General features: G+C 45.5%; 1 protein-coding gene and 1 pseudogene across 1 annotated transcript; one reads left to right on the forward strand and one right to left on the reverse strand.

Moving 5' to 3' along the window:
- Positions 1-6,036: 6,036 nt before the first annotated feature.
- On the reverse strand, positions 6,037-12,692 carry LOC137853108 (syncytin-2-like; annotated as a pseudogene).
- Positions 12,693-13,214: 522 nt separating this feature from the next.
- On the forward strand, positions 13,215-21,594 carry LOC137855020 (interferon-induced very large GTPase 1-like). Its single transcript, XM_068679097.1, has one exon. The coding sequence runs from the start codon at positions 13,215-13,217 to the stop codon at positions 20,550-20,552; it is 7,338 nt and encodes a 2,445-aa protein (XP_068535198.1). The 3' UTR covers positions 20,553-21,594.
- The last annotated feature ends 3,080 nt before the right edge of the window (positions 21,595-24,674 follow it).

Here is a 24,674-nt window from a genome sequence, read left to right on the forward strand (position 1 = left end):
TGCCTTGGGTTTTTCCAAGGGCATTTACAATTAATTGATGATCATTTTCCTCAATTTGTTCCCAATGGGGCAAAACATCTGATAGAAGCCATTGATTTGCTCCTAAAGCCAATAAGGATGATTTTATTGGTGTTTCCAGTTTCCTTAGGTCATCTGTAGTAGCAGTTACTCTACTCATTAAAACCTCAGCATCAATGCTATTTAATATACCTAATCCTGTCCCTAATAACCCAGTTGCATCCCATGGCACGCGCTGAGATTGTTTCAGAGAACGTCCATGTAACCATGCTAACCAGCCGGTGTAGACAGTTCTCAAAAAGGCTGATGATGTTTCTGTATTAACCATGAATTCAAATAGTAATTCTGTGCCTCTGTAACACCAAAGACAGTATACAATTATAAGTTTGGTGAAAGTACCAGCAATCAAAATTTGGTTCAGTTATTTTGGTATTTCAGTAGGCCGATTATAAGTGGATTGGTTAGTTATTCGGCAACCAATTTGTATTGTCTGGCCAGACGTGGCTTAAAGTTCAGCCATTCTTAGAGAATCATTCCAACTCCATTCATCTTTTGAAAATATTTTGTTTCCATGTAGAACTAAAGTAGAGAGATTTGGCTCCTTTCTGTTTTGAGATGTTCCAGTGACTGTGCTATACTGTGACAGTACATGGTTAAATGCCATGGTGAAACACCTCAGCTCCATGCACAGCCACAGTAGCTAAGTTTCCTTTAAGGCCTGTAATTGCACCAAGGTCAGGGTAAAGCATAGCGTTATTAATCCAAACTGTTGATTCGTCATCCTCCAGCTGTCCATATACAGTTCGCTCAGGGTTCCTGTGAACACAAAAGAAAGTAAAATATGCTCGGTTGTATTCAACTGGCAGGGTTAGAAAGAGGGTGAAATAGCAATCTTTGTTTTCCCATGCATAGAGATATTTGGGAGTAGTTAGCACTATTACTACTGTTAGATAATCCACTGTAAAATGCCATTGCCTGGTTGGTTTCTTTACCGGCCACACCAGTGAATTGTAAGTTGAATAAGTGCTTTTAATAATGCCTCTTTCTTCCAATTCTGTTACCACCCCATCAATCCCCATAAGTGCTGCTGCTGACAACAGATATTGCCGAACATTAATGATTTTAGCAGGGGATAAGGATATGGATGTTTGTAACAGGCTCAGTCTCACAGTGCCTGAATCCCTTTGATGTGTCACGAAACTCCACACAGTTCCATCAGGGAGTTTCCACATACGACCATGCAGTATGTCAAATCCTAAAATATTAGTATATGCAGCACCAACTAATACTTCTACCCTGGTTAATTTTTGTTCCTCTGGCAACCAGAGTGAAATTTTTGCAGTGGGGCATTGTTTTTCCACACCGTTGATTCCTGTGAATTTAACCCTGTGTTGACCAGGTGTTATGCTCAGGGTTTGTGCCGTCTCATGTGTAATTACTGACATTTGGGTCCTGGTATCAATAAGAAAATTTGCCAATATTTTTGGGGGTTCAGCAGGAATGGCAATGATAGGGTCAGAGTGTTCATTGGAGAGCCATTGAATTGCTAATACCCAGCGAGCAGGGTGGCTCACTGCCCTCCCCGAGCATAGGAGTTTTTTTGCTGACACCACAACTCACTCCGTTCCCTATTAGGTTTGAACCTCTCTTTGAATTTGGGGTATCTGGCATTTTGAGTGTGGATTTGGTGGACTCGCCGAGAGTGGTCTTGGGATTTAATACTGGATGAATTAATCCAGCCCATTCAGACAAATTCACTCCGGGTGGGAATAGGGGAGTTAGGATTTTGCCTACAACCACTATCATCATCCCTACAAGCAGCTAGTATGTGATCTTGGGTGTTTGCCACAAACATCTTAAGACAATCAGGGAGTCCACGGATGAGAGGCATTAATTGAACTGGGTCAATAGGAGCTAACATCGTGGATTTCCTTAATTCATCTCTTTCATATATCGCCTGAATGCAGGCTGCTTTCTGTACTGCTACAGTCAGGTCAGCTCCTGTTGTGGTGGTTAAAAATACTCCAGGTCTACAAAAGCCTCCTACCTCTTCCTCTCTCAACATCATTCGATCTCCTCCTTTAAGAGAAACTCGACACACATACTCAACTTCCGATTCCCCTGACCGCCTTGAGAACTTCTCCTGTATTTTAACCAACTCTGCCGGTGACCACGGAATCATTCGCACAGTAGTGCGGATTTCCTCATTATCATCAGCAGCAGTCTCAGTCTTAACCAAAGGTCTCAAGGAAATCAATTGAGGTTCAGAATCAGAAATCTCTTCAACACCATCATCACTGTCAGACCAGAAATCACTATCCCAGCTTTCAGGCTATGCACTATGCAGCAATCTAGGAATCTGCTTGACCGTAGTGCAAGGCTGTACTTTATTTAACAGATGACTAACCCTCTCCAGCAATTGTTTAAGAGGATTATTCTCATGCACAAGTTTATCATTTTCAGTCACAAGTCTGTCATCCGAAACAAGTCACAAGTTTGTCAATCGAAAGTTTATCCACTCTGATTCCTAATGTTTTTCCCGTCTCCCTTTCAAAGGCCAATGATGACTTCAATAGCTCATTCTCTGATTTCAAAGCTGAATGTTCCACATCAGAGATCAGTTTGGGAGCAGGAGTTTCCTTAGCTTCTTGCTGAGCACAAGACAAACAGGCTCCTAACACAGCACAAATTGCACCTTTACCCTTTCTTTGACCAATCTTTCGTGAAGCCTGACACTGCTCAATGCGCTCTACCACTTTCTCCTCATCTTTCCAAAACTTTTGGGAAATTTCCTTCCCTGCCTGGGAAGGGGCACATTTGTATTTTTGCAGCAGTTTATCCATAGCAATCCTGCCGACTACGCCAATTTTACTGTCGCGTTAAGGGGTACAGCTGATTAACCGTTATGGGCCCGGTCGAATTCGGGGTACTGAATCATTCAGATCTCGGGGTCTGCTCAGACATTCACCAATAACGCGTTAACCATCTGGGGGTCTGGTCAGGCATTCACCAATAACGCATTAACTGTCTGGGGGTCCGGTCACACATTCACCAATAACGCGTTAACCGTCTGGGAGTCCGGTTGGATTCTGAATACTGGACTATCACAGTCACGGATAAAAGTAATAGGCTTCCAGAAATTCAGGGTGCATGCTCAGTGAGGGGTGGTTGTTTAGTGCATGAAAAACTATAAGGGTGTGTAGATGGTGAGAGTATTGGCTTCATTCAGGTTATCCAGTCTCCAGTTGCCACAGCAATGACTCCAACATCACCCAATTAAGGAACTCAGAAAATATTGTTATCAGCAGCTGGCCTCAAGGACAGGTCTACGTGACTGTTAATCACAAAGGGGGTTGTTTTCCTGACTACTAATCAAAAGGGGGGTTCTTTTCTTGCAGGTGGTGTTATTTTCTTAACAGTTTGTCTGAGTGCTTTTGACCAATAATCTTGTGTGAAAGACTGTCCACCCCTGTAAAATTCGCTATAAAAGTTGGACTATTCGGGCAATAAAATGGTGAAGCATGATCCGACTCTGCTGGTGTCTGTCGTGCTTTTGTCCATGCTTTGAAACAAGGAGGTCCTAAGGATGTTGTATGTCCTCAGGATGGTATCTCCCCTGACTGTGGTATCTTCCCTAACATCCCCTCTCTCTTAGGCCAATTCATATTATTTTCTGTCTTTTAGGTGGAGCTTGAGTGACTCTAGGCAAGCATATCTTAGTTATGATTGGTGAAAAGTTCTCCCGTCTCTGTTTAAAGTAATAGGCTCCCAGAAATTCAGGGTGCATGCTCAGTGAGGGGTGGTTGCACCTTGGAGGCGGGTAGCTTTTGGGATGGGAGAGTGTTTTGGTATTATAATGATATTATAATGAGCAAAAAGTACACTAGGGTACAGCATTTGTCAAAGCATGACAGGTCCTTGGCTCAGGGTGGCAAAAGTGCAGCTTATCGGTCTCGGTGGGCACAAGAACAATAAAGTCCCCACCTGGTTACAGAGCCTAGCCGTGGTGTCTCCACTCCACTCTACGCTCCGTACTGTTCCTTAGGGCTAGCACACCAAGTTTTCCCAGCGCAATAGCATCTAAGGTTGGAAGTCCAGGGAACGCTCAGGTAATGCTATGCCCTACCCTGAAAGCCTCTTCAATGCTGTACATTTTCTTTAAAATGTGAATGTTAGTTTTATTTCCCTAGTTACCTCAGGCAATTACACCACAGGAGTGCGGCTGCCCAGCAAAGTAAAACCCCCATACCTGCACACCAGGGGCACAGTGTGTACCTGGTGATGCGGATGCCCCAGCAGCCTGGCTCAGCCCCAGCACAGCCAGCAGTTGCCAAGTTTCACTATCAGGTGCTGTATCATCTAACGGCCTGACTTCCAAGAAAGAAGCAAGCCTCTTCCTGCTGTGTAAACAGGAAACCGCAACCTGTGAAGAGGCTTGGGCCTTTGTAAAAGTGGGGTCAGAGCTGGGCTTAGGCAGTGCAGGAGCTGGGCTGAGAGGCTGCTGGAGCTGCGCTGAGGCAGTGCAGAAGCTGCAGAGCACCAGGGAGGGCAGGTAGGTCCCCGCTGACTTGCGCTGGGCAGGGCAGGGGCCACAGCGGAGGCCCCTAGACCTCCTTGGCCTCCAGTGCCTGCAACACCTTCTCATTAAATACCTTTTCCTGATATCCAGCCTGAACTTGCCCTGGCACATCTCCATGCCGTTCCCTCGGGTCCTATCACTGGTCACCAGAGAGCAGAGCTCAGTGCCTGCCCCTCCGCTCCCCTCGTGAGGAAGTTGGAGGCCACCACGAGGTCTCCCCTCAGTCTCCTCTTCTCCAGGCTGAACAATCCAAGTGACTTCAGCCGCTCCTCATATGTCTTCCTCTTTAGTTGATTTACCATCTTTGTTCCATTACTTAGTAGTTTTAGTTGTGTACCTTTATTTAGTAGCTTTGTTTAGTGCGTGAAAAACTATAAGGGTATGTGGATGGTGAGAGTATTGGCTTCATTAAGGTTATCCAGTCTCCAGTTGCTACTGATGTGAGGAAAAGAATCTACAACCATAGGGTTGTAAAGTAGGTATACTTTATTGCGGTGCACCGGGCGCACTGGGAATAGCTTCCCTCAAAAAGGTGCGCGCCTGCCTGGTCGTCTCTCACAATTATATACACAAATACTGTTACATATTACATGAGCTCTAATACATATTCATTATTTTCCCCCAAAAGGCGGACCTCTTCCAAGTACTCATTTCCATACTCCCTGCCCTTAGCTTCTTCTGGTTGTGCCTGCGCAGTGTAGCCTGGTGGTCGTGGGCAGGGGTCTTTCAGGATGAAGGCAATGAGTAAGAGGAGGTTAAACTTTTTACCTTTCTGGTCTTTGACCTGCTGTTGGACAGTATTTAGAAGTTTTTTGTTTATCTTTGCCTTGTTTCCTGCTGTCACGTTAAGGGGTGTAGCTGATTAACCGTTATGGGCCCGGTTGGATTCAGGGTACTGAACCAGTCGGATATTCACCAATAATGCGTTAACTGTCTGGGGCTCCAGTCAGACATTCACCAATAACACGTTAACCGTATGGGGGTCCGGTTGGATTCAGAATACTGAACTATCACAGTCACAGATAACCACCCTTACCCTAGTTGCACTTAATGAGAGCTATCACAATGCAATCAAGTATGGTTTATTACAGCAACAGATAACCAGGTTCTTTCAGATTGCTGGCGATAGTGACTGTCTGCAAAATCAAGCTAGCATGCATGAAATACACAGGTGTTACAGGGGTTACAGGTGCGCAGCCTAGAAATAAATGCGTTAAAAGGATCAAAGACTCTAGAGAGATTTATAAGCAAGTATTCAGATCTCACCCGAAGGCGTCCCAATGGGGAGGAAGAGAGGCTCAGCCCGTCAACTGATCCCAGGAGTCAGGAGGTCCTAAGGATGTTGTATGTCCTCAGGATGGTATCCCCCCTGACGGTGGTATCTTCCCTAACATCCCCTCTCTCTTAGGCCAATTCATATTATTTTCTGTCTTTTAGGTGGAGCTTGAGTGACTCTAGGCAAGCATATCTTAGTTATGATTGGTGAAAAGTTCTCCCGTCTCCGTTTAAAGTAATAGGCTCCCAGAAATTCAGGGTGCATGCTCAGTGAGGGGTGGTCGCACCTTGGAGGCGGGTAGCTTTTGGGATGGAAGAGTGTTTTGGTATTATAATGATATTATAATGAGCAAAAAGTACACTAGGGTACAGCATTTGTCAAAGCATGACAGGTCCTTGGCTCAGGGTGGCAAAAGTGCAGCTTATCAGTCTCGGTGGGCACAAGAACAATAAAGTCCCCACCTGGTTACAGAGCCTAGCCGTGGTGTCTCCACTCCACTCTACGCTCCGTACTACTCCTTAGGGCTAGCACACCAGGTTTTGCCAGTGTCGTGGTTTAACCCGGCCGGCAGCTAAACACCACACAGCCGTTCGCTCACCCTCCTCCCTCCCTCTCTGGGACGGGGGAGAGAAATGGAAAGTGAAGCCCGTGAGTTGAGATAAAGACAGTTTAATAAGACAGGAAAATAATAATAACAAAAATAATAATAACAATAATAATAATAATGATACAATGGTGATAATACGAAAGTAATAATAGTATGTACAAACAAGTGATGCACAATGCAATTGCTCACCACTCGCTGACCGATGCCCAGCCTAACCCCGAGCAGTCCGGCCCCCTCCCCCCGGCTAGCCACCCCTATCTATTGTTTAGCATGACGTCAGATGGTATGGAATACCCCTTTGGCTAGTTTGGGTCACCTGTCCTGGGTCTGTCCCCTCCCAGCTCTTACTGCACCCCCAGCCTGCCCGTTGGCAGGACAGAGCAAAAGGCTGAGATGTCCTTGGCTTAGTATAAGCACTGCTCTGCAACAATTAAAGCATCGGGGTGTTATCAGCACTCTTCTCATCCTAAGCCAAAACACAGCATTCCACCAGCTACTAGGAAGAAAATTAATTCTAACTGAAACCAGGACACCCAGCACGATAGCATCTAAGGTTGGAAGTCCAGGGAACGCTCAGGTAATGCAGCTATGCCCTACCCTGAAAGCCTCTTCAATGCTGTACATTTTCTTTAAAATGTGAGTGTTAGTTTTATTTCCCTAGTTACCTCAGGCAATTACACCGCAGGAGTGCAGCTGCCCAGCAAAGTAAAACCACCATACCTGCACGGAAGGTGGGCCTCTTCCAAGTACTCATTTCTGTGCTCCCTGACCTTAGCTCCTTCTGGTTGCACCTGCGCAGTGTAGCCTGGTGGTCATGGGCCTTTCAGGAAGAGGTCTTTCAGGATGAAGATGAGTAAGAGGAGGTTAAACTTTTTACCTTTCTGGACTTTGACCTGCTGTTGGACAGTATTTAGTAGTTTTTTGTTTATCTTTGCCTTGTTTCCTGCCAACAAGTTGTTCATCTTTCCCTTGTCTGTTGGCCTTGAGCGATATCTTCTTTTTTACATCTGCTTCTCATAAGGTTCTCATCTATTCTCATCTATGGTAAAATTAGGATATTTTACCATATATGTAACTAAATATTAATTCGGATAAGTTTTAGCATCTTCCCCATATCAATTCCTCCCTTTTCTTCTGAATTAAGTAAATTCTTTTACTTAGTACTTATTCTCAGCCTCTCCTCTATACCTCTTTTTAAGCACATATACCTCTGAAACATTGTAATGTTAGGCAACAAATATTCCAAAAAATAACAGTACCACACACACATAGTAAACAATTGCTTTAACCAAGTCAAATTCAGTAACCAGCTGGTTAGTTTTTCCCATAATTCAGAAAACCCAAGCAAGGTGTCATCCCATGACACCTCATGCAATAAGTATGACAGCAACTCTGATTTATCGCAGTGCACACTCCCCCTTCCTTCGCTATTAATAAATCTAATGCCATTCAGTTTTGTAAAACCACCTTATGGACAGGTAAGACTTCTACCTGTAATGTTTTTATCACTTGAATGGTGGAATTCTCTATCTGTTCTAATTCAGCTAAAATATTTGCTATTGCCTTTTCCAATTTGCTTGCTTCTAAGCTAGGAATTAACCATCTAACAAAACTATGGTATCCTGTAAGTCTTTTTACCAAAGGATTTAGTTGGACTGCTCAAGTTACGGGTTTCCATGAGGACCTTAAGATTCCCATAGGTACTTCAGGCCCATTATAAAAAGAACTGGGAGGTGCCAAATATCCCCCTATACAACGACCCTTCCAATTAGGTGGTAAAGTTTTCCTTGCCCTCCCATCACCACATAGCCACCAATACCCTATTCCTAATTTGCACCCACTTTCTGAAGATCCATCCACTCCAGACTCCTTATCATGGTCGTATGCTACTTGGATAGTAATATTACAAAATGACCTTCAATCGGCTAGGTTATGTCCCCCTACATTTACCATTTTGAACAATCAGGTTCCTGACCAAAACTAAGCCCCAAATCACACAAGATCTTTTGTTCGCTGCTATCGTTGTCCCCCATACATCGACTTTTAACAGTAACATTTCCCCATGCCTGTAAAGCAAATTTTGGTCCCTCAGGGAGGGTGTAATTTACCCTTTCCATTCCCCAACATTTCGCAGACCACGTCTGATTATTATATAATGTTTTAGTCCACTTTCTGGGGGATATCCCATATAGTGGGATTTCCATATTGCCCCTCGGAAGTGCAGTACATATCCAACAGTCAGATAAATTTAAGGATCAGGCCACTCTTTTGGTTATGTTTACATACGAGTGTTCCTTCCATGCTTGAGCCGATAAAATAATGACAAGCAATGTCCAAAGTCTATACATGTTGCCTTTTCAATTTCAACTTATTTGGTCCCGTCGTTTCAAGTGTCCATGGACCTTGCGTTGACTTCTTGATTCTCGTGCGGTGAATCCAAGCAGGTTGTTCTTTAATTTTTACTGTGATGTATGACGTAAGCAGCACCTGAAAGGGTCCTTCCCATTGGGGTTCCAGAGTTTTTTTCTGCAAGAGACTTTACATACATATAATCTCCAGGTTGTACATTGTGTATAGGTCTATCCAAACCCCTACTCTGGGTTCCAGCTACTTATTTTCCAATTTTGTCTAATTGTTTCCCTAATGCCACCATATAGGATGTCATAATTTCGTCTCCTGCTTGTGCGGACGTCCCCTTCTGTATTCCATAGGGTTGTCCATACAGGATTTCAAAAGGGCTCAGTCCCTCCTTTGCTCTTGGCCATGTTAAGAGAGCCAAAGGAAGAGACTGAGGCCAGGCCAGATTAGCTTCCTGTCCCAATTTTACAATCTGTTGTTTGACGAAGTGGTTCATCTTTTATACCTGGCCACTCAATTGAGGGCGATATGTGGTATGAAGTTGCTGTTATATATGGAGTAGTAATTTGTGTTGAGAAAATGGTTGATATTAATAAAGAAGGGGGAAATTTGGGAATGTGGCCATGGGGGTTGGAAAGCCCCGTGATTGAGATAACAATAGACTCTTAACAACAAGGCCATCAGGAATATAAAAGAGTTTAGAGGGAACAAAGAAGGGTGATTCAGGAGACTCCATGCAGTCTCCGGTTTCTTGTTCCCCAGCTGGTTCTCTTGTTCTCCAGCCATTAAGGCATGGATGTTTCTGGGTGTTTGCTGTTGTTGTTACATTCAAAGTTGTTTGACCAATGAAAAGTTGTTTTGAAAAGAACTGCTGTGGAGAGAAGGGTGTAAGAGGGGAGCCTGCCCTCAAGATAAAAAAAAAGGCAACACGATGAAGTTACATCAATAAAGAAGCAGGAAAAAGAAGTGAAGAGGAACACGCTGGGAGAATGGAGACCAGGACGGGAACAGGCACATTGATTGCCTCATGAAGATAGGTTCGGCCAGACTCAGCAAACCGCTCAGAGAAGCTCGTACAGAAAGTCGCTGGAAATAGGCAACACTGCAGCTGGAGAGAAGCTTGAGCTGAGAGAAGCGGACCTGTGCACACAACTGCCTCTCGCTGGTAAGCAGCTGCGCATTATGGGGAATCATACGTCCTTAGGAACAAAGACTGTTCTGGTAACCTTACAGCTCATTCTCCTTCTTAACAATCGGACAGTTTATGAGCCTGAAATATGGGACCAGACTGAGGATAAGGTGTGGGACTCTGCAACTAAAAATGACAAGGTTGCAGTGGGATTGCTCGGCACCTGGCGAGCAATCTCTGAGGCCTTAAAGAGCCGTGTGGGACCACGGTCAGAAACGTGGTCAGAAACGTGTGGTTTGCCAGATAGTGAGGGAACTGCGGGCTCCTTTACTGATCCGACTGCTACGCCATCAGCCCCTCTGCTGCTACAGCCATCGAAGGCTTTTGCTGTTATGCCCCCTGTTGACCTGAACGTGCCTTTTGACCCAGGCCTATTGGCCTTGAAAAGGAGATGGATACGCTTTTCTTCGATCTGGGAAGAACGGGATACATAAGGCCTGAAGACCGAGTTGCTTGACAACTTAAAGCGAGACATATTGTTCAAAAGGAATGGAAAATGGAGACTGTTAAGTCATGGAACTTAAAGGATTGTTTGTTACCTTTTCTGATTGTGAATATGTATAGGCGTACTCAATTTTAGTAAGCTATGGAACTTAAAGGATTGTTTATTACCTTTCCTGATTGTACGTATGTATAGGCATAGTTGGGTTTAGTATGTAAAGCAATGTTCTGTATATTTAGAATGTTTGATGTTCGTGTGTGCGTGTTGGTGGAGCGTGGGCTCCCCGCACACCCTGCGCTGTTTACTTGCCTTTTATATCTTTTAGAAATATTTGTTTTATAAATATTACAAAATTCAGATTGAGTTGAGACCTAATTTATAACATTGCCAATCTATACCTAGATGGCAGCTGATTTGTTGCACACTTCTTGAAATAAAATGCGGTCCCCGTCAGAGGATATAGTAGCTGGTACCCCAAAACGTGCTATTATTTCCTGTATTAATATTCTTACCACCTCCCTAGCCTTGGCTGTTCTGGTAGGAAACGCCTCTGGGCAACCTGAAAAGGTGTCAGTTAATACCAACATGTACTTCAAAGGTAAGCCTTTTCAGGTTGACCAGCTGCACCTTTTACCCTAACATAATCATTCCCTAAAGGCATTAATGCTTGATTTAGAACCGAATATGTTGCTCCCGTATCAACAAGAAATTTCACTTCTGTTCCTCCCTTAGCTTCATCATAACCAGTGGAGGATCCGCTAGGGTAGGTTCCCCAGATCCCTGTTATTCCTGCTGAAATCAGGGGCTGATTACCCTAGGAAAAGGCTAGTCAATTTGTCCTCCGAAGCTGGGTCCAAATCATTTTGTTTTGTTTGTTGTTGTTGTTGTTTTCTCTTTTTCCATTACATTTCAAAGTTGGACCAAATATTCCATAGGGGTTTCTTTTGGACCTTGTTAGAAACATATTCTCAATTCCCAATTCAACCAAATTTTAGTATTCACTTAACCGTTCATAATTTTGGGGATGATTAGGGTCTCAGTGGGGGTCAGTCAGGGCAATGCAATTGTCAACAGTTCCCTGAGCGGTCCCATTGGCAATCTGAGTTCACCAGGTTGTTTTAAGAGTTAACTGCTTTTCTGTTTCCATGACAACTCTCTCTGGGACCCATCATGATCCCTTTGCCCCAAAGGGCTAACACCCTGATTTTGAGATCTCAGCCTTGGACTGAGGCAGAACTATTAACATTCCTTCATCCTCTTTCCCTGCTCATTCAACTTCAAACACCTTTAACACTTTCAACAACCCTTTTAACACTTTCTTTATCTTTCTGCAGCCTGTACTTTTCTAATGCCAACATCAAAGGCTCAGTCAGGGGGCAACTTAATTCCGTACCTTTTCCCTTCAAGATGCTGAAACGTCAGTATACAACGTTTCATCCTTTTTTCCTTCTCTCCTCAAAAACAACATTGACTGTAGTATGGTGTTATAATTAACAGTTCCATTTAAGGGCCACTCCTTTCCATCCTCTAGTTTATAAAGTGGCCACCACTGATTACAATATTTCACAGAATCACAGAATCTCTAGGTTGGAAGAGACCTCAAGATCATCGAGTCCAACCTCTGACCTAACACTAACAGTCCCCACGAAACCATATCCCTAAGCTCTACATCTAAACGTCTTTTGAAGACTTCCAGGGATGGTGACTCCACCACCTCCCTGGGCAGCCCGTTCCAGTGCCTAACAACCCTTTCAGTAAAGAAATTCTTCCTAACATCTAACCTAAAACTCCCCTGGAGCAACTTTAGCCCATTCCCCCTCGTCCTGTCACCAGGCACTTGGGAGAACAGGCTCTCAAAGCATGACAGGTCCTTGGCTCAGGGTGGCAAAAGTGCAGCTTATCGGTCTCGGTGGGCACAAGAACAATAAAGTCCCCACCTGGTTACAGAGCCTAGCCGTGGTGTCTCCACTCCACTCTATGCTCCGTACTGTTCCTTAGGGCTAGCACACCAAGTTTTCCCAGCGCGATAGCATCTAAGGTTGGAAGTCCAGGGAACACTCAGGTAATGCAGCTATGCCCTACCCTGAAAGCCTCTTCAATGCTGTACATTTTCCTTAAAAATGTGAATGTTAGTTTTATTTTCCTAGTTACTTCAGGCAATTACACCACACCTGCCAACAAGTTGTTCATCCTTCCCTAATGAGTTGTTCGTACTTACCTCATCCATTGGACTTGAGTGATATCTTCTTTTTTGCATCTGCTTCTCATAAGGTTCTCATCTACATCCCTATAATTATAATATTTTTAGGTTCTCATCCACATCCCCAATAATTAGGATATTTTACCGTATATGTAGCTAAATATTAATTCGGATAAATTTCAGCATCTTCCCCATATCACTACTTGATAGGCCAGAGATTGCCTCTCTCCAGGCAATCCCTTTCTCTACCTCATGTGTGCGAGTGTTCTAAGGACAAGGAGCCAGTGATGGGTGAGACCAGTCCTGGCGGCTTATACATGGGTGCTGTTGAAGGCAGCGCCTTGTCCATGGCATTTGTGCAGCCGTGCCGGTGGTTGCGTGTGTCTGTCTGTCTGTGTCTGCCTATCTCAGAGGTGCCCGAGGCTGGGTTCCAGCAGCAGGGCAGAAGAAATCCGTGGGCCGGGAACTATGGTGAGGCCTCTTTGAAGGGGTGGTGGCCTCCTCTAACCTGATGTAACAAAAGTCTCTTTCCCCCTTCCACAGCCATGGAGTCACAGGAGGAGAGAGCAGATGCTGAGGAAAAGAAACAACTTGCTAAGAAATTGCTGGCAGAAGCATTTGCGAAGGAAGGACTTGATGAAGAATACTGGCTCCCCAAACTGTCAGAGATACTGGGTGTTAAGTCAATAAATGCTTTGAAACATCTGCAATATGAAGACTACCTTAAACTGGAGTGCAAAATACGGTACCCCTGGGAGACCAAGGCACTCCAAAGGCTCCTAGGAATCACAAGTAATGAAACAGGTGTTGATGAGCTGCAGAAGAAGCACTTGGAGAGGATGAAGCAGAGACAAGAAGAAGCCAAGTCAATTCTACGGGAGCTGGAAGAAATGCAGAAGAGCTGCAACCACAGCAAAGAAATGATAAGTAAGAAAGAGGAGGCCCTACAGCAAGCCATGAACATTCCCAAGGAGTACTGGGCACCTCCAGAGAAGGCATTGCTCGATGAGCTGGTGAGCATCCGGAAGCAACTGGAGCAGCAGGAGAAGTCCATGGGGAAGAGGGAGAACGTCTCTGACGAGGAGGTCCTGAGGCGGGCATCGGGAGGCCTGGCTCTGCAGGGGATTTATCAAACCAAGAGCCTGGAGGATGTGCTGGCAAAGCGAGAGCAACTCATCAGGGTCCCTGATGGCTTCATGCTCACTGGTCCAGTGCAAGGGTTGCTGCTTGAGAGAAAGGAGTTCTCCTCCTCTGCAGCAGAAGCCACTTTCACCAAGTCCATGGAGCAGCTGGGGTTCAGCATCAATGCTTCTGCCAGTGACAGGTTCTCGGGGCTCATTGTTGAAACAGGTGTAGATTCCAGCAAGTCCTCACAGTCAGAGGACTCCCGTCGGTCACGCTCGGAGCAGGCGTACATTTGCACCACCAAGTACCAATACATGCCTCTGGCCTCCTACTACTTCCAAAAGGACCAGCTTCGCCTCTCAGACGCAGCCCTGCGAGAGCTGCAAGACATCGAACAGCTTCTGAGCATCACCCAGGAGGCAGACAGGTTCCACCTACTGAAGAGCAGGTGCGCCAGCTTCTTCCGCAGGTTTGGGTCCCACGTGAACCAGGGACCCCTCCACTTTGGGGGAATATTCTGGTGGAAAGCATCTGCCGAAGGTTTCAGGGCAGAGCAATGGGATGAGATGAAGCAACAAACATCTGAAGCACTGAACAGCTACGTCGGGGCTAGCTTCAGCAGCTACAGTACCAAGTGGGGAGTGAAGGGGGATGCTTCAAAGTCCAGCTCACAGGCATCATTTCAGGGAAGAGACAGAAGCAGCACCCACACAGCAGTTCAGCTCTATGTGACCAAAACAGGGGGCCCAGCAGAGACGGATTCCCTTCCTGAGTGGAAATGTGGGCTTGTGGCCAATAACACAACCTGGTGTGTGATCGACCGGGGCTTTCAGCTGATCCCAGTGTGGGACATAATCCTGTCCAACCACGGCAGTGATTTTAAATCCTCCCATCAAATGGGCAGCAGCCTCAGGGCTGTATACGAAGCGCTAACGAATCACAGCACCGGTGTGATCTTTGGAGAGGAAATGGCCAGTGCTGTAGAAGAGGCCAGAGCTTTCCTGGAGCAAGTGAAGACCTGGGAGGGAACAGTGGATGAAAAGAAACTGCTCATGTTGCTAGATTTTAAACAGGGCCTGAATAACAGAACAAAAAATCACAGTGTCTGGATCAACATATGTCTGTCAGACAAAGCATTGCAGGAGTTCCTGGTGAACACTGTTGCTTTTTGCCAGAAGTCTTCTCCAGAAAACACCACCTACATCAAATCTCTGCTGCAGCGCCTGCTGGATCCTCACATCTACTCTGTCAGGGACTTCCCCAGGGCTTCCTTTATTATGCAGTGGGTCTTCCAGAAGGAGCACACGCTTCCCAAAACTCCCAATATTTCCAGTCTTGAAGATCTCAATACGACACTGCTACAAATGAAGGAGTACATCATGGAAGTCACCTATGCACCGGCAACTTCTGCATCTGCCATTCATGACGCAAAGATCAAAGCCACCTTCACTATAAGCCAGTCTGTTTCTTCCTTGCTCCAGTCTCTGCAGCAAAGGGCACAGGAAGACATAGAACTCTTAGTGCTCTTAGTTACAACCAGCACGGGATACCAAGTAGAAAGTGGCACTTTTCAGTGCCTCCTTGGGTGTCCAGAAATTAATTTCATGATAAAGGAAATGCACGTGGCATATAACGAGTATCAGAGCCTGAAGGAACAGGATGTTTACAGAGCTCAGGCCTTCCTGCTGATGACGGGGCTCACCATAACATCCGAAAACAAGAAGGTGACCCCTGAGCAGAAAAATGACCGCTTAGTTTTCATGAAAGAAAAGATGAAAAACACATGGTCCACAGAGATGAAAGCTCTCCTCGAAAAGCACAATGCATTCAAAGACTGGGAGAGTCTGGAAAGAGATTTGCAATCCTTCATCGATGGGCAACTGGAGGACACATCTGGCAACCTGAACAAAGATGATATAATGAAAGACCTGGAAGATGCTTTTCAAGGCATGCAGCCTCCCAGTCAGCGCAAACCCAAATCAGACAGCAGCAAATCCAAAGCAAGTCAAGCCACTGCAAGCCCAGAGCTCCTCAACTTACTTAAGCGCCTCGGGCTGGAAAGGTACTATCCAAGAAAAATGGGCACAGAAGATTTCCACATAATACACCAGACATCTGTACACAACAGCCAGCCCAGCAAGGACAGCGAGCTACCATTTTACTTCCTGCAAAGGCTCCTGACCATGGATTATCGGGTGAGGTACCTGACTTGCAAGGAGGCGAGTAAGCCGGGAGTCGCGCCCACACCAAACACCTCAGGGGAGGAGCACGAGCCCTCTGATTCCTTTGATGACTTTCTCAGTGACTTGGACAAAGGAGCCCCTGAATCTGCAAGCAGGGAGAGTCATGTGCACCCCATGGACCTCCAGATGGCAATTTTTCATTGTGCTGATGATTTCATGAGACAGTACCTTTCATCCAAGCTCGCTTTCTGCCAGTTTGCACTACCCCTCCTGGTACCAAACCCGGGCACTTCACAGATAGAGTTCCCTCTCTGGTCCCTCAGCCAAATCAAGAAGAGCTGGAAAGGGACGGTGAAATTGGGAGAGGAGACCAGGACTAGCAGTCACAAAAACAAACTCATTCATCAGGCAGAGATGCCCATCGTGTCCTTCCTCCGCATCGGCAGCTCTCCTTCCTCTTCCAAGTCTCAGCTCCTGAATGCCCTGCTGAGCAGGAAGAAACACGACACTTTTTTCCACCGCCATTGTGAAGGCAGCACCAAAGACTGCTTCCTGATGAAAGGTGTTGTGGAGATCTCCTGGTACCTTCCCCATGGTAGCGACAACGACAGCTTTAACGGCCCTGTTGCTTTCTGTAACCTGCACGGAGATGCAAGGGATCACGAACCCCAGCTGCAGTTTTTACAGGAGATCTCTGCCGTGAATGTGGTTCTTGTTTCTGAGTTGGATCAGAGCAACGAGAAAGGCAGGAAAATTTTACATGATCTGTGGCAGATTCCGAGGCCTTTGGTTTGCCTTTTCACTGAGAAAGAGAGCATTGCAGCTGGCCGATCTGGCCAAAACATAAGAATAGGGATCAAGAACAGAAATGAAGCAGAATTAGTGGGTGAGCTGACAAAAACCATCCGAGACCTAGTGGAAGGGTCGAGCACGCTTGTTAGCCTCAATGCATGCCTGAGCACAGCTCGCCAGCACGGCTTCCTAGTTGATGAAGATGCAGAAGCGTGCGTGACAGCCAAAGAAACAGGAACCAAACTGGTGAATCTGTTGAAGAAGGAGAAGTTGTCTGAGATCAAATCACAACTACTGCCTCTTCAGGGAAAACTGTGGTACATGTGGTGTAAAAAGGACAAAGAACTCACTCGCTTGCAGGAAAAGAGGAACAAGAGCATAGAGCATCATCGGAGCCAAATTGAATCGGAGAAGTCTGCAATACGAAGACAGCAACTAGGCAAAGCGTTTCCCCTCAATCAGCTGATAAAAACAGTCCTTGGCTTTCTCCAGTCACAGCCAGACAATACCAAGAAATTCTTTCTGCAGTGGATGAAGATCTTCATGGACGACATCTCCTCTGATCACCTTGATGAGCTGAGGAGAGAGTACCATCAGTTATGGTCTCAAATCCTGGCATTAAAGAAAAGCAATGGAAAAAGCAACCTGAAAACTCAATTGATGAAGAAATTAGATGCCCTTTCCAATGAAATCAATGATTCGTCCATTGGCCTTGAGCACATTTTGAGAGAGGTGGGGCAGATTTATGAGGCACTGGAATCAACATACTCCAAAGAAAATTGGTATGTCAAACTATCTGAAATTGCTGCCAATCTGATGGTTTTAGGGTATCCCATTGAGCTGATGGATGGTGATGCTTCTTACGTACCACTGCAATGGATTGGAGCCGTCTTTGACAGGTTAATTGAGAAGCTAGGGGACAAGCAAGTATTTGTGCTTTCCGTGCTTGGCATCCAGAGCACAGGGAAGTCAACCCTGCTGAATGCCATGTTTGGTCTCCAGTTTAAGGTCAGCGCAGGGAGGTGCACCCGGGGAGCGTTTATGCAGCTCATTAAAGTGGACGAGAAGCTCCAACAGGATTTGAACTTTGATTACCTGCTCGTTGTTGACACAGAAGGACTTCGTGCCACAGAGATGGCCAATAAGCAGTCACTTAACCATGACAATGAGCTGGCCACCTTTGTCATTGGCATCGGCAACATGACTCTGATCAACATCTTTGGAGAAAATCCTTCGGAAATGCAAGACATCCTTGAGATTGCTGTGCAGGCTTTCCTGAGGATGAAGCAAGTTAATATTTCCCCAGCCTGCCTCTTTGTGCACCAAAACGTGGGTGAAATAACTGCAAAGGAACAGAACATGGAGGGACAAAGACGTCTGCAGGAAAAGCTGGATGAAATGACCGTGACCGCGGCCCAGCAGGAATTCTGTGACATCACCTGCTTCAGCGACGTCATCCGCTTTGACGTGAACACCCACATTCATTACTTTGCTCACCTGTGGGAAGGAAACCCACCGATGGCACCGCCCAACCCCACCTACAGCCAGAACGTCCAGGAATTAAAGAGCAAAATTCTCCAAGCTGCCAAGAAGGAATCGCACAGCAGCGTTTTGAGGCTCTCCAGCTTGAAAGTTCGTATTAGTGACCTGTGGAATGCCCTGCTGAATGAAAACTTTGTTTTCAGCTTCAAGAATTCAGTGGAGATTGCTGCCTACAAGAAACTGGAAACTGCGTTTAGTCAGTGGACCTGGCAGCTGAGAAGTCACATCTTAGACTTGCAAATGAAACTGGAAAACAAGGTGCGGAATGGGGAGTTGGGCAAGGTCACCATGGAACACCTTGAAAAACTGGTGCAAGAGAGAAGTGATGCCATCACCAAGAACATGAAGACATTTTTTGGTAAAGGCAGAGACCGTGAAATTCTGATCCAGTGGAAAAGCAGCACAGAACTGAAGCTGAAAGAACTGAGAGAGTCCCTTCTTGTTGAAACGCGAAGGAAGTGTGAGAAACTTCTAGAAGTAAAGAAGAGCCAGAGTAAACTGGATGAGAGGAAGTCTGAATATGAAAACGAGCTCCTGAGAAAGAGCAGAGAGTTGGCCCTGTCTCTAAAAGGCCAGAAATTAGGTGAAAGTGAACTGAGAAACCGCTTCAATTCTATCTGGAAGCAGTGGGTTGCTGAAGTGTCCTCTGCTACTCCCCCTCTGGAACAGGTGAACATCGATGTGGATATAGAAAATGTCCTTCTAGATCACTTTAAGGAGCCTAATGTAGATAAACAAATATTGAATTTCTACCAAAATAATACATTTTCTCTTGACAAAGAGAAACACGTGTCTAAGAAAAAAGGCTTCCGCATCTTTCCTAAGAGTTTGGACGATGCAGATGTGAACAACATGCACCGCATTACAGAGAGCATCAAAATGCGTGTGATAGAAAACATTGATAAGAAGGAAATGGACAAAATGGATTACAGTCGAACTTTTATTCATGAAATATTAAAAGAAGTGGAGGAAGGTATGAAGTCTGTTCCTAACACTGCAAATTACACTTTTAATAAAGAATACAATATGGAATTATCACTGTACCTGTGCAGAATGGCAGCAGAAAGGTTTAAAGACATGCACGCAGCATTCAGGAAAGCAAATGATCCAGTCGTCTACCTGGAGAGCAAGAGAGAAGACTTCTTCAAATGTTTCCAGATTTCCTGCCAAGGAGCCTCTTGTATCACAACATTTGCTGATTTCCTGTGCAGCAAGATTGCCCCAGCTCTTCGACACGCCATCTATGAGAAGACAGCTCTTGACATAGCTCGAGACATGAAGGATAAAATTCCAGATTTCAGAGGCAATAGATCCACTCTGGAATATTACATGCTGAAATACCTAGCAGAAGAAGAAGAATTTGTGAATTTCATGTATTATCTTAATGCCCCAGGAGACTTTTTAAATTATTACATTAAGACAAAAGTTGAGACGTACTGTTTAGATAAGAACAGAAGGCTAGAGACGTTTTTAAGAGACTCCCTCTCTCGTTACTCTGAAAATATTCAGTCAACTGTTTTTGCATCAACCAGGGTTGTCAAAGACAGAAAAGACAGAAAGGATCAAATCTCTCTTTGGCTGGATGAATTCTGCAGAGCACTTGGAGATGTGCTAAGCTTGCCCAGGAGCGACCTGAAGGGCATTGAACATCAGGAGATAACAGACATAGAGTTCCTGAATAATGCCATGACAGAAGCGCTGTCTCCCGTTATTGATGATCTCAGGAAGGAGTTTGAAGAAGCTCGTATGAGCTCCTTTGAAAGGCAGCCTCACACAATACTGGCTGAGCAGTTTGCAGGGTGCCAGGAGCAGTGTCCATTTTGTGGGGCTGTTTGCACTAACACTATGCCAAACCATGACGGAGACCACCGGGTTGTCTTCCATCGTCCACGAGTTTTGACAGGATGCATATGGTATGAAAGGAGATTATTTAAATTGTATAAAACAGACAACCTAGTCATTGATATTTGTTCTAGCCTTGTTTCAAGTGACTGCTTATTCAGGATTGGTGAAGACAGATGGATCCCCTACAAGAAATACCGGGATGCAGGACATCCCTATTCCACTTGGAGCATTCCTCCTGATCCATCCATGCAAGCATACTGGAAATGGTTTGTGTCTTCTTTCAGGACACAGCTAGAACATCGCTACAATGGGAAATTTCATGGCAAGGGAGAAATCCCTGCTTCGTGGCACACTGTTACAAAGCAGAATGCACTCGCTGAACTGGAGAAATGTTAGGCTAAGTCGGTATGAAGGAAAAACTGCAAGTGCTTTGCATTTTAGAAGAACATAATACGAGGATAACCACAAAATCTTGTTGTAATGATTATGACTTAAACCATGTCAATAAAACTAAATGTAATTGCTGCAACGTTGGGTGAACTAAGGAGTGCTTCTCATGCCGCTGCTCAGCGATTCCCTTGCTGTGTGATAAAGTCAAAGTCCTCTTCCTTTCTTGCCATAAATATTTACACCGGCTTTGTCTTAAAGCAAACTAGAAAAATATTCCGGTAGCAAGCAGTCATACCGCCAAGATCAAGACCAAGTGCCAGATGAAGAGCAAAGGCAGCATTAGAAAGTACCAGTTTTATCAACTACTATGAGAAAAGAAATGACACTGGCAAAAGAACAGTTTCCCTGCAGCAATACTTGTCACACTTGCAGAAAGGACAGCGGGGTCTGCAAGCAGGTGAACATTTGTGGAGAACTTGGCTATTTTGTTTTTTGGGATTGTTGTTTGCATTCATAAACTCAGTACTCAGGTTCTGTTCTTTTTCTGATGCCATTAAAGCAATTAACGCAGCAGCCTATGCAGATTTTGACGGTGATTTTAACTCTGTGGTTATTAGGTATATGTCCTAGGTTAAGATGTGCCCCCACTTCCACGAGCCATTCCAACTCATGAGCCTGGGCCTGGCAAAGTTCCCTCCAGCTCCTTGCCACCCCAATTGCTTTTGCCAAGCACTCCTGTGTTGGGTAAAAGCCCTTTATAACCAATGTGGAGAATTAGACAGCTTTGCAGCTTCCTCAGCAGCTGTCAGCAGTGCGTGAGCTTAGCGTTTGTGCTGTCAAGACGGGCAGGTGACAACTGAACAAAAAGGGTCTGGAGAACATGGAAGTGGCTCTGCCTGCACCAGTGCAGTGGGAGGGGGTGTTTACTGAGCACTTTTCCTGCAATCTTGCTGCAAACCCAATGACCAGAGTCTCCTGAAGAGCTGTCAAGAGTGGTGATTCATTATAATGCTTTGTAGTCTTTGCTAATAAACTTAGTTGGACTGGACTGGTCACTGCATGCTTCATTTCAAGGTGAGCCACAATTCTCCTAGAATCATAAAATCAGAATGGTTTGGGTTGGAAAGGACTTTGAAGATCATCTAGTTCCAATCCCCCTGCTATGGGCAGGCCCACCTTCCCACTAGATCAAGGTTGCTCAAAGCCCCATCCAGCCTGGCCTTGAACACCTCCAGGGATGGGGCATCCACAGCATCTCTAGGAAACCTGTGCCAGTGCCTCATTGGTGTCATATTAAAGATTTTCTTCCTTGTTTCTAAGATAAATCTCCCCTCTTTTAGTTTAAAGCCATTCCCCCTTGTCCTATTGCTACACATCCTGATAAAGAGTCCCACCCCATCTTTCCTGTAGAATCCTAGAATCATGAAGGTTGGAAAAGCCCTCCAAGACCATCTGGTCCAATCATCACCCGATCACCAATGTCACCCAGCAAACGATGTCCCCAAGCACCATGTGTAGTGGGTTTATGTGGCAAGGCTTTGGTAGCAGGGGGCCATAGGGGTGGTTTCTGTGAGAAAGATCTAGAAGCCGCCCCATGTTTGGGAAGGGCCCCATTGTTTTCCAGAGCTGAGCCAATAAGCGATGTTGTTTCGCGCCTCTGTGAGAGTGTATTGGGTCTGGCTGGAATGTTAACTTTCCCAGCAGCAGCCCATACAGTGCCGTACTCTGTACTTGTAGCTGGAACAGCAGTGTTATCACACCAGTGTTGTGTCTGCTGCTGAGCAGCAGTGGCACAGTATTAGGCCTTTCTCTAACCCTCCTAGGGGGTGGGCAAAAGGTGAGGAGAGAAACATCACTAGGGCAGCTGGCCTAAACCAATCAAAGGGATATTCCATACCATGTGATGTCACACTCAGCAATAAAAGGTGGAAACAGGAAGAAGAGGGGAGGGGTGGGCTCTCGTTTGGAAGACGTCGGTCCTCCTCTCGAACACCGGCTGCGTGCGTTGAGGCCTTGCTTCAAGGACGTGGTCAATCATCGCTCATTTGTGGGAAGTAGAGAGTAATTTCTTTCCTCTGCACTTCCATATAGCCTTCATTTATTTTGTTTGTTTGTTTTCCTCCCTTCTTTTTATTTTCTTTTTTTTCCCCTCCCTTTCCCCTTTCCCTTTTTATTTTCCCCTTAGTTAAATTGTTAGTTCATGGTAGTCTTTATTTAATTATTATAATTATTTCCCTTTAATTAAATTATCCTTATCTCAACCCGTGAGTTGTTCTTCGCTTTACTTCTCCCCCTCCTCATCTAAAGGAGGGGGAGTGAGAGAGCGGTTGTGGGGTTTAGCTGCCCAGTACGGTAAAACCACCACAGAGAGCATATTTAAGACAGGGAAAAAAAACGCTGCGCCACACAGCAGCCGGGAGAGTCAAGGGAGTGAGAAACAGCTTTGCAGGTGCCAAGGTCAGTGTAGGAGGGGGAGAGGTGCTCCAGGCGCCGGAGCAGAAGTCCCCTGCAGCCTGTGGTGAGGACCATGGTGAAGCAGGATGTCCCCCTGCAGCCCATGGAGTACCACGGTGGAGCAGGGTTCCACGCTGCAGCCCGTGGAGGAGACCACGGTGGAGCAGGTGGCCCTGCACCGATGGAGGCTGCGGCCTGTGGAAGACCCCTGCCGGAGCAGATTCCAGGCCGGACCTATAGCCTGTGGAGAGGAGCCCACGCAGGAGCAGGTGACCTAGCAGGAGCTGCTGCCCGTAGGGGAGCCAGGTTGGAGCAGTTTTCTCCTGAGGGATGGACCCCGTGGTACAGACCCATATCTGGAGCAGTTCATCAAGGACTGCATCCCGTGGGAGGGACCCCACAGCACAGGGGACGAGAGTGACCGAGAAGGAGCGGCAGAGAAGAAGCGCTGTAGACTGACCATAACCCCCATTCCCCCATTCCCCTGCGCCGCTCGGGGGGAGGAGGTGGAAGAGGGTGCATGGGGGGGAAGGTGCTTTTGGTTTCTTTCCTTTGTTTCTCACTTCTCTAGCTTGTTAGTAATGAGCAATAAATCTTACTATCTGTCTTCTTATGCTGAGTCTGTTTTGCCCGTTACACTAATTATTGCGTGATTTTCTCGTCCTTATCTCAATCCTTGAGTCCTTTTCACATATTTTCTCCCCATTCCTCTCTGAGGAGGGGGAGTGAGAGAGTGGCTGTGGTGGAGCTCCGCTGCCCACTCGAGCGGAACCACGACAGATGTCCAACCTCTCCTTGAACACCCCCAGGGATGGTGATGCCACTGCCTCCCTGGGCAACCCATCCCAAGGCCTGACTGCTCTTTCTGAGCAGAAATGTCTCCTCATTTCCAGCATGAACCTCCCCTGGCACAACTTGGGCCCATTCCCTTCTTATCGATGGGTGTCACCTTTGCAAGTCTCCAGTCATCTGCAACATCTCCAGTTGACTAGGCCCGCTGATACATGATGGAAATTGGCTCAGCAATGACATCTGCTAGTTCCCTCAGCACCCTCAGGTGAATCCCATCTGGCCCCATGGACTTGTGACAGTCCAGGTGGAGGAGCAGGTCTCTTACTGTTTCCACCTGAACTGTGTGGGGGATATTCTGCTCTCCGTCCCAGACTTCCAGGTCGGGATTCTGAGACCCTGAGGCGGAGCCCCTGAGGATAACTGGTCTGACTGCTGAAGACAGATGTAAAGAAGGCATTGAGAATCTCAGCCTTTTCCTTATCCTCCGTAGTCATGTTCCAGTAAAAGATGGAGATTCTCCTTGGTCCTGCTCTTATTTATATCTATATATATATATATTTAAATTATGTATTAAACATTATATACATACATATTTATCATATATATTATTATATATTATTATTGTATATAATATAATATAATATAATATAATATAATATAATATAATATATATAATATGATATATAATATAATATATAATGTATATAATATAATATAATATAATATAATATAATATAATATAATATAATATAATATAATATAATTATATAAATATAAAATATTTATATTATATATAAAAATATAATATATATAATATATTATAAATATATTATATATATTTCTCTGCCAGGCAGAGAAATGGGTCAGTAAGAGCTTCCTGCA

The sequence above is a fragment of the Anas acuta genome, chromosome 3 (assembly GCF_963932015.1).
Source record: "Anas acuta chromosome 3, bAnaAcu1.1, whole genome shotgun sequence".
Taxonomy (NCBI): domain Eukaryota; kingdom Metazoa; phylum Chordata; class Aves; order Anseriformes; family Anatidae; genus Anas; species Anas acuta.